The following is an 11,056-nucleotide window of genomic DNA, read 5'->3' as shown; positions in this document are numbered from 1 at the left end:
GTTGCAACACACCGAATAAAACTCTGAACTCATGAATCTATCTATAAGTAAATGTCACAGTTTTTGTATGTTACAAGAATTGCCTGTTTTTAGAACTCTGGTGTTTAAAAACACTGGTCAACTGGCACAAGATTGCTTATGCTGTTTTAATCTTTCTTTTTATTTACTCGGAAAATATTATCTTACTGAAACAGCTCACGGGATGCACAAAGCTGAAATATGACACTTTAATTGTACCAATGGGATAAGCAGAATAGTTTTTCACCATAAGGCAAAAACATAAACTGCTATAGCCTTGTAATTTCAATTTCCAGAATTGTTTTACTTTCATTACAACATATTAGTTTGTAGCATCCTCTAGTGGAAACTAACCTTAGTACCACAGTTGATGCAAAAATATGTGAACGTATCTATACCTGCATGTTTCTCCCATGTGAACAGAGATAGAAAGCATACTATTAGTTGCTGTGCTCTGGCTGCTAGGATTGTTCTAACTGAAAATGTCTGAAATTGTCTCATTCAAAAGTTTAAGTTCTTTGTTACATAAAAGGCTTCCACAAAACAGGACCAGCGTCAGATGTTACAGTGAAAATCATCACCTTTTAACCAAATTTCAATTGTACTTTATTGCTTAAAGTTATTGCACTTTTACTAGTTAAAAAGGTAAAATAAAACAGTTAAAAATCCCACATGAACTACTTGAAAATGTTTGCCATTTCCTCACAATATCACACAGAGTCTGTAATGTTCCAGTGATTCTCATACCTCTGTTATAGAAACTGGCAGAAAATAGAACACATTATAAGTTTAAGCAGAATATGCGATTAAAACACACACAAACCAGCTTGAGTTTCTTACTTGTTTCAGAGCATCAACCAGTTGTGGTAATTTCCAAAAAAGCAATCACACCCACAGCTCCATAAACCCTTACCAAATTTCTTTGTATTCATGGTAAAAGTTGTCAGTTTGTCTTGTATTGATTTGTTTTAGATTCACAGTTTCATCCAATGAACCTGCACATGTAAAAAAATCCTCTGGGGTTAGAGTGGAGAGCACCATAGCCTATACTGAACACAAGGCTTTAATTTTCTATTTCACTTACCTTTTAGCCGACATTTGATGTAAAACCAGGTGCAGCTAATGACATTAGAGGTAGCTCTTTTTAATTAGTGAGAAGGACCCACAATTTATGTTGTTGCAAACTGATGTATTAGCAAGGGTATAGTGTCAAATGGTTTGTTTTGCTGAGTAAATAATGTCTTCACTTCAAAGTGTTGCGTAATTTTTAAAACATCTTGAAATATATACAAAACACCAAATTTGCTACTGATTATTGTCCACAAGTAGACTTGTCAAAGCCAGTAGTACTAACTATAAATACAAGTTGCCTGTGAGCTACTTTTAGTGTGACATAATTCTTAGAGGTAGAGCAAGTTTAGAGTTTAAGCTCATATTTGAAAGTAAAGCCAGGATGGTTCCAGAAGTTTTGGCCATGCTCATATATATTTTCTTATGTTAGATTATGTAACTCTGTCTTTGTGAAAGAGGGCCTGGTATTTCAAAGAGATGCACCATACACAAAGTAAAACAATATAGAATGAGAATGTGGAGATAAGAGGTTGAAGCAATATTTCAAACTTTGACAAATTGATAAGCTCCAAAAGGAGCCATAAAGTTCATTTGGAAAGTTATCTGTTATCAAGGTAGCTTTATGCAAAGATATGCAAAATCCATCTGTCCATTGACGCAGGATTGCGGGTGTTATTATTATTATTTCCTCATATGTTGATGATGTTTTGTACATGCAGTTTTATACACAAAATTGGTCTGTATCTGCACTGAAAATTTTCTGAGACTTTTGAAGATTAAGATTTTATTATTTGATCAGTTTTATAGTTTGCTTGGCAAAGTTTTTTTTTTTTTTTTTACTTTAAAAGTAAACTTTCATTGATATGTCTTTAGTTATCATTAAAATGTATCTTCTGCCTTAGCACGTAAATCTTGTTTACAGAAACTGACTATGCTTTTGATCCAAACCAAGGTTAGCCATTTTCCAAGTTTTCCCAGCCCGGAGAGCACGTTGGTGACATTGCTATCTGAGGATCCCATACAGATCACACTTCACACACTCAAGTCATGAAGTTCTCAGTTGTGGGCTGTAGGCGGCGACGGAGAGCCCAATTTCTGTAAAAACAACATCTCACCTTCTTTCTTTAGTCCAAGTGCTGGAACACGTTTGAGTGACCATGGAGCGCGTTTGCTGTCATGTAGTTCAGCGTTAATACGCCGTGAATAGTTGTAAACGGGGGACCTTTGAGAAGATACGAGGAGCAGGACTCGAAGCTATGGCCGCACGGGAGGAAGGAGAGGTTTTGCACGGTAAACTAAGGCACCACGACGGGACTGGAAGTGTAAACAGCTCAGAGGGCTTCAGGAACGGCTATGTGAAGAGCTGCGTCACCCCCCTCAAACAGGACCATCAGAGAGGATTTTTGTTCAGCGTGTGCAGGTTTTGTAACGAAGACGTCCTCAATTCCAAACTGCTAAAGGTGTCTGCCCTGTACGTGGGCGCCTTTGTTGTTTTCGCCGTCTCTTTCCTCATTTCCAGGAGCTTGCAAAGTGACTCGGTGTGGGATTTGCGGACTTTTTTGCTGGGCTTCTCCCAGTCCATCAGTCCTCTGTTCAGTATAGGATGTGCCTTCTTCTTCCTCACCTTTTACCTGAGGAGGAAGAAGAAGCAGAGCAGCAGATCGTGGCTCCTGTCACTGCCAGCTTCGTGCTACCTCGGGGATTTTCTGGTTCTGCGGTTCTTGCAATGGGGAGAGGACCAGCACCAGATGCAAATGGTGGGCAGGTTGTTGTTCGTGTTGGGATGCGTGGGTCTGCTCACGCTGATCCCGACGCTCAAACTCAAGCACAGCGTCCTCGTCCTGGTGTTCGCCAGCGTGGTGTGGCTGCTCTCCCTCACAAGTTTGAGCGGTCTGCCCGCACTGCTCAGACCGCTCCTGGCCTGCTTTGCGGGGGTTTCTGGCTCCCTGTTGGGGATCTGTTTTGACCGCTATTACCAGACGAGGGAAGCGCCGTGTGGGATTTCCAGCGCGGAGGAAAAGGTCCCCGTGATCAAACCACGGAGACGGTCCAGTTGTGTTTCACTGGGGGAAACGTCGACCAGCTATTATGGCAGCTGTAAAATGCCCCGCAGACCCTCGTTGCCCTGCATATCTAGAGAGCAGGTAGGTCACCTCACCCCCCTCCACTTCCCGCCCTCTGCAGGACCATGGTCTGTGTTGTTGTAGTTGCAAAAATAGGCCCACAGATAATCCAGAACTGCTCACCGTGCACGCGAGTGGACGAGCACCCACGTCATGACAGAAAGCAGTTCAAGCTCAACAGAAGAAAATTATCAGTTTGCCACTACGATAAACAACTTGATAGACAACTTCAGTCATGAGACTGTGTCATGTAACTGTTTGATATCAGCGTCACTGAATTCCTCGTCTAAAATGACTGAGGACAGCGTTGCATTTCTAAAGAGTGACGTAAAGGGCTATCTCTGTTTCTGTGTAACTTTTTTTTTTTACATTAATTTAGATTTTTTTAGACCTTTCATTTAAGCAAGGTCTAAAAAAGTTTGCAAGTGCTTTTTGTGTAGAAAATCAAACCTATAATTTTTCGTATAGGTTTCAATAATATAGCCTTTATATTATTGAGCTCAGCTGCTCAATAATGTATTATGGTAACTGTCATCACAGTATGACTGTATGCAATATTAATGTTGAAAAAGAGCTGCTTGGAATGCAGTGATTGTTAGCTAATATACTCCAACTATCAGAAATTATCCAGAAATATTAAAACATTGCATGTCAGTGAGATGCTTAGCCTGATTAATGGAGTCTTGCTTCAGAAGTTGCGCATAAATGATCTGACTTAAAGTCATAGTGCCAGAGTTGCTAGATCATAGAATGTTTTGGAAACACACAAGAAAGACAGGAGGGAGGACATTGTGTGGATTTATTAGAGCCGAAGTCATCATGGCAACATTTACCAGTAATATCACCTTAGCATAACTTTCTAATATTCTTGAGGCCTTGACACAATTACAATAAGCAGATATTCACTGGTTAATCAGTGTTATCTGGTTTGACTGCTGCTATAAGACGTGACTTATAGCTACATACGTTATAGTTCTACTACACATTTCATCAGCGATTGTGGTTTTCAAAATATTTCCAAGCAGAAGGTTTTCCTTTCTTGTGTAAAGACAGCAAGAAGGGTCAGAACTTTGTTTCAGCCAGCTGACTGGCAGTATGCAGCACATTAAAAGCACTTAAAACCATAAAAAACTGCATGTTTCAAAGCTAGCATTTTTGAAACTAACATTTTAAAACTTTGGTGTGTCTTAAAAAGCCCTATGCTTGCTTTCGTAGCAACTTTTCATAGTTTTTGTGTTACGGTTGCAGTCAGCTCCGTGTATGAGGAGAATATCACTTTGTCTGCATAGAAAAGATGCATTGCCCACTTGTAGCTTGGCAGTAGCTATATTCCGTTATCTAAGTCTATAAGGTCTGCTTCACACAGTATTTTTCCATCTTCTTTCATTTCCTACATTTCGTAAGGTTTGTATCAGTTAAAAATGAAGAAATCTAAAGCTTGTCGGCAGAATAGCAACACAGCCAGCAGTAGAGCCAGTGATGGGGGCTGTAGTTTCACATGACTGTCGACAACACATACTGATGGTGAGCAGCTTCATCAGTCCCTAGCTGAACATAAACTTGTACAATCTGCAAAAAGCCTAGTTGTTTACATTCATAAGATAATGGGGACACTTTCCATTGTGGTGTCGGGGGTTTCATATTACATGCATCGTGCCTCGACTTAAAAGCTTTCTGTACACAACCGTTGCCTTCATCTATACGTAAACCACATAGATATAACTGTCAACAACATATTTTAAAAAACAAAGCAGGCTATTCTGAAGTAGATGCCAGACCATCAGGTCACGCACATTGTTTCTGTGTCCTTCGAGCTTTGGGAGGAATGATAAGAGAACTAAAATTGCATGTCCAGATTGTCTCGGTTGTTCTGTTTCCCGTTTCAGCATATTTCTTTTCTCCATTTACCACATTGTGTTTCATTCTATTTGTAGAATAGCATGACATACTATAATAGTCCCTAAAATTCTATAGAGAAAGCTTTATCCGACCAGATGCAAACATTTTAGATCCAAAAGGGAACTTTATGCATAGCAAAAAAAGAAAAAAACTCATATCAGACAAATGTAAGCATATTACTTAGTGGAGGAAAAGAAACTAACATAAACTAGAGGCATAAACTAAATACACAGAGGGAGTTACTGTTATGTTTTATAATTAGCTTTTGTGATGCTGCTTCTAAGGTCTTTACCTTATAGTAATTAGCCTCTAATTTACCAGGTACACATTTAAAACAGTCAAGACCCCCAAAGTCCTTCTTGTTTTGTTTATCTGCTCAGAACTGAAGCCGGACACCGTATTTGACAAAACACATATTAACTGGTAATCAAAATAATCTAAACTTGTGGGCAGTTATCATCAGTCATGCTTTGACATTTTCCTGGCTTTTCTATGTTTTAGTTAAAGTTTTTCTTAGAAACCAATAGAAGATGATTTCAAAAATGGGTTTGTATGAATCTCCTCCAGTGGTTTCCACTTGAACTGAATTCTTATAAGTACATTAGCAAAAAAAAAAGAAAATATATAAATGCTAGCCTTCTGATCCTGCATGTTGATTGCTTATATATAATCCTGCAGAACACTTGTAGATGTTCGTCATAGTTGTTTTGCGTTTTATCTACCGCTCTTTTGTATCTGTTTGTCTCCCCTGTTGGACACAGAATTACTCCGCTGGGAAGGATTGCAAACTTTGCACAAGAAAGTATCTTCAGTAGAATAACAACTCTTTGTTATATTGTGTGATTCAATTGCGATATTGCACAAAAATGGACAGCCTTTGCGTCAGAGGCAGGCAAAAAGCAAGTACAAAGAATCATTTTGAAAGGAGTCACTCTGGGTTCACTGGTAATGTTGTACATGTTCTTCATCTTCACACACGTTCTGCACACAAAGCAGTCCGTGCACCCTCTGCCCCCCTCTTGTTTGACAGGGTCACTGGTTTCTGTCTTTCGCTCACAAATACAGGAGAATTGTTCGTCCATTAACAGCAACACGTGGTTTTTCAGGCACTGAGTTCATCAGTGTGGTAGGCATTGCTTTAGCATCATATTCATACAAGAGTATAATATTTGTTCAGGATGGCACGTGAATATGGACCACATTTGAAAGCACTCATAATTTTAGAATCATAACCGTCTTTAAAAAAAAAAAAAATCTTGTCTTGACCCTTGGTTGTGAAGATAACTTGCTAGCCTCTTTAATTTTGAGATATATTGTCACACTTTAAAGATATTAAATTATGTTCAGTGAGTTGTCTGCAAAGTTTTATCACTTACAGTCTGTGACATGATTGATAATGTCCCCCCTCTCTCTCTCAGTTTCAGTGCTGGTAGATGGAAACAGCCACTCCTGCTCTTAGCACATTGACACCATTGTGAACTTTCTAACCTCTCTGGTCATCACGCTCTCCTCGGAGAACCTCTGTGCCAGAAGCATAAACAATGTGTTCCCACAAAAGGAAGGGATTGACAATGTCTAGCATGTAGATTGGCTTTTTTTTTTTTTAAAGAGTGATAACCTGCACGTCTTGTCTACAGTGAAAGCAAACTTCAGAGAAGGCGTAGAGTTCTCCAGAACCGCCAAATGATGGTTCCCAGACACTTGTTCCAGATGAGTATTATGGTTGTAATAAACAATGGAGGACATGTGTAATGGATATATGTGGAGGTCGACATTGTCCTGGTGGGGAACCTCACCGATGTGACGCAAAAGGTTATAATGGACTTCTTCTACAAATACAAATAGACCTCGTGATTCATAGACCTGACATCAGTATGAGAACATTTCTGGATCATTTCATAAGTTTCTGACGTAGGGATGTCCCAATCAGGAATTTTCCCTTTTGAGACAGATCTGCATCCGTTCTAAATAGGCAAGAGAGCCGCTTTCTGATGATTTGTAACATTTATTATATTTAGTGCCATGTACTTGCTTGAAAATAACATTTGATCAATAGTAGATCTCACTTAGTGTTAACATGTTCTCCAACATGGATTACTTCATTCAAGACAGCTGCTGACAATACATCACATAAAATGTGCCCAACGTTTTCCTTCCATTCTTTCTTCTGAGTCTTCATGCAACACATACAGATTCAATAAATTAATGTGCTTCTCTTGGTGACGTTGTGCTGCTTATAGATGTCACAGATTATATTAGTGGTCTGTAATTTTGGGCTTTATTAGGACTTGTTAATGGTATGACTCATAGCACATTTCACTGCATGCAATTGTAGGAAGTTGCGTGTTGACGCAAATTAGAAATTATTCTCCTGCTTCCTAAACTTAGCGCTTTGGTTTGAATGATGCAAAACATGCTGAATAGTGTTTCTTTGTATTGTTTGTTGTTTATATGTGATAGCTACTCGGAAAACACAAATTGGATGAACAAAATAACGTACGTACGTAAAGTAGAAGTTTTGCAAGTTATTCATAGTTAGAAGTGCACATTATATTCAATAGCGATTGCCATTATTGTATTAGTATATGCAAAACTTAAGTCAATAAAGGACTTCTTAGACATAGCATTTAGTAAAATGTAATATGCAAAACACTGTGCATATCTCTGGAATATTTGGCCAGTTGGATGGACTTTAATCTTCCTTTTCTTCTCACACAGGGGATATATTTTTTGATGGCTGAGGTGCTGAGAGTGGTGGAGAAACACTGTGTAAAAAAAAAAAAAAAGTTTGAAAAATGCCGTTTAATTGTATTTATATTATCATCAAAATTTTCAGCAATACCGTTGAAATGAAATGCATTTCTTTTATCATATTTAACCCAGCCTTGATGGTTGAAAATTGGCTGTGCAGCTGCGTATCTTTTTCATAAGCAGCAGACCTAAGACGGTTACCAAGAGTTCAGTTTTGTTTAAATCTTTTAAAAAGGTCTCGATTGGGACCCTCAGTTGGTACCTGGAACTGGATGAGAACATCTCTTTAACTGTTGGATTCGACATGAAGACCATGCTGGTGTGCTCTGAGACTGATAAATGTCCAAACTGTAGATGCACAGAAAATGAGAGAGAAAGCTCAGATTCTTTTAAATTAAATTGTGTGGAAACTGAAAGAATCCTCAGAGCAGTGGGAGGCGAACATGAAACAATTTTAGCTGATTTTATCCATTTACAGCGGCTACAACTGAACATAGGATAAACCAGTATTAGTTTAAATTAGGTGTTTCTTAGGGATGAGCAGTTATCGTATCTTTATTGGTAAACTCATTGTAATATATCTTGATCAAAGTAAACCCTAACTGATGGTTTCACGTATCAATATATTTAAAATTTAGTTTAAATGCCATTATTGTGTGCTGTTTAGTTGTACACACGAGACTCTTGTTGAGTTTGTTCCTTTTATTTCTGTCGAGTCTGTCCAATCAATTTCCAAACAACTACAAGACCTGGAAAAGCACAGGAATGTGCCATTTTCGATCCCAAAGTTTATTCCTCACTAGCCATACTTTAACTAACCCCAGCTGATGAGATGGGTCGATAAAGCTGGCAGCCTCAACTAACCCAACGTCGACAGGCTTAACAGTCTTCTGTGAAAATGGAGATTACATGAATGTTTCTAGTTTTGTTTTGGTTTTATTTGGACTGACAGAAATATGTTCACTCTAGCCAGTACATTTAATGAAATACAATACTAAAGTCATTTTACAGTTCATACCACATACCTTCACTGTTCACTTAGTGTGTTAAGCATGTTGTGTGTGTGTGTGTGTGTGTGTATCCTTTTTCTTACATTTAAGATTATGCCCTAAAATAATTCTGTCTGGGATTTATCACACTCTAGTATCCAGGTGCTGCTTAAACCTTAAACTTAGCTTCTTCCAGTTTGTTTACTGCTGACGCTATGCTGCTGCTAATTATTTGGGAGAAAACCATAAAGCAGAAGAGTGTGGAAGACAATTTTATTAATTTATTTAAATATAAATCTGACTCTTCAACAAAGCGGCTAGCTTTTTGTTACATTTCATGTCGGTACACAAGGGGGATACCTTGTGTGCCGACTGATTAATGTGGCTGCGGAAGTTCAGACTTGTGCCCCCAGCATTGCGTACATGTTACAGGGTCCGATGACAGGGTTGCCTTACTGGCTTGGTTGTAAAAAAAAAAAAAAAAAAAGCATGAGAGTGGTCATGCAGACATGACATTCACCCACCGGGGGTTACAGCTCACAGAAACCTGTCACCAACAGGCGTAATTTGGTACAGTCATCTGAAAATAATTTCTATACTTCATATGTCACTATTTATTGCCTAATGTGCACAAAGTGATAAACACTATCAGGGAAATTGTTATCCGTCAGACTGCAGTAGAATACCAATGCTTGAGCAAGAGATGTTTGTTTTTGTTTTTATTTTCCTGCATGAAGCCTTTCAAACCTGTAATGAAAACCTGAAAATAATACTTTTATTTTTCCCCCCAGCACATTTCAGTAGAAAAGAAACTATGTAAACATATCAAAGAAAGGACTTCTGTTTTCATTTTTACAAGCTTGCAAAGCACATGCAAATATCAACAGGAATTAAATGGAAATTTGAATTTTTTTTTTTTTTTTTCACTTGTGCATTCTGAACCTCAATGACTGAACAGCACAGAGAATTTCACTAAAACTCAACTTGACAAGCCCTTATCGGCATATATTTTAGAGGGGGAAAAAAAAAATCATTTTTCATAGTCTTTTATTTAATTTAATGTCTTTATTTCATTTTGTTAATTTAGTTTTTTCAAATATTTGTTTTTAAAACTCCGAGCTTTGCATGAGCATAATATTAAAATCAAGCAAGCAAGTATATCTTTTTTTACATGCAGATGATGTCAAAAGGTTAATTATGAATTCTGTAAGAAAACCAATCAAAAATATATCAATAGCCAATTTTCTGTCTATTGCATATTAACCTTTAACAAAAACAATACTGTATGCATATGATATCTTAAAGAAAAGGAAGGAAGCTCAGCTTGTTCCAGTCCCTGTCAGGGACTGGTACCAGTCACACAAATAACACAACGTTTTTTTTTTTTTTTTGCTTGTTTTTGTCAGAAGGTGTTATTGTTGTAATTCTTGATTTAAAAAAAAGTCGCTGCTCCAGTCTGAGCTCATAAGCTTGTATATTTATACGTACAGTGTGTGAAGTTTAAACGACCTGGGAAACAACACCCATAGTTGTTTCTGTTCTTTTCCTTTCCTTTTCCATTCTGGTGTCACAGTTAATTGAGTGATTTCAGAATATGTTTCAATCAGATTTTTTTTATATTTTTATTTCTTAAAATTTTCAAGAATATTCACTAGAGTTGCACCAATCAGCCTTTCCCACTTAGATACCAGTTTTCCTTGACGTTTCACCTGCAAAAATCTATTTTTTCCTCATTCCTTTAAGACAGGAAGGAGGAAAAAATAGATAGCAGTGTATAATCCAATTAAACATGATGAAATTTCATGTTTATACATCAACATATTTGCCCTTGTCCGATTTCTACTGAACACACCAGCAAAATGCATCAAAGTACATTCTCTATTGGTTTCAATTACAAATCGAAAATGGAGGGAGCTCTGTGTTCCGGTGCACTTAATGAATAAGTATTCAGGTAAAATTTTGTGTTTCACCTGATGATTACCGCCAGCTGAGCTGATAAAGAGACAACTGACCAATTTCAGTCTCTTGTTGATTGGTGAATTTCTAGCACCAACATGAAGGGATGAATTAAGTGTGCATTTATAAAATATACCAGCTTAAATATACTGCTAAATCGTTGCAATTCAAACAATCTGCTTGTCTAAGATGTTGATAAATGAGACAAATCGTTTATGTAAAATACCAGAATAAAGAACTTCACACCTG

General features: G+C 37.7%; 1 protein-coding gene across 1 annotated transcript in view; it reads left to right on the top strand.

Moving 5' to 3' along the window:
* The first annotated feature begins 19 nt into the window (after window positions 1-19).
* Window positions 20-11,056, top strand: part of pde3b (phosphodiesterase 3B) — a 47,880-nt gene continuing 36,843 nt past the window's right edge. Inside the window, exon 1 of the mRNA XM_007554067.2 lies at window positions 20-3,233. Within this exon, the coding sequence (XP_007554129.1) occupies window positions 2,346-3,233 (888 nt within the window). The 5' untranslated portion in view covers window positions 20-2,345. The remainder of the gene's footprint in view (window positions 3,234-11,056) is intronic.

Source organism: Poecilia formosa, unplaced genomic scaffold, assembly GCF_000485575.1.
Source record: "Poecilia formosa unplaced genomic scaffold, Poecilia_formosa-5.1.2 Scaffold61, whole genome shotgun sequence".
In the NCBI taxonomy this organism is placed as follows: domain Eukaryota; kingdom Metazoa; phylum Chordata; class Actinopteri; order Cyprinodontiformes; family Poeciliidae; genus Poecilia; species Poecilia formosa.
This window is presented reverse-complemented; position numbering and strand designations above follow the sequence as displayed.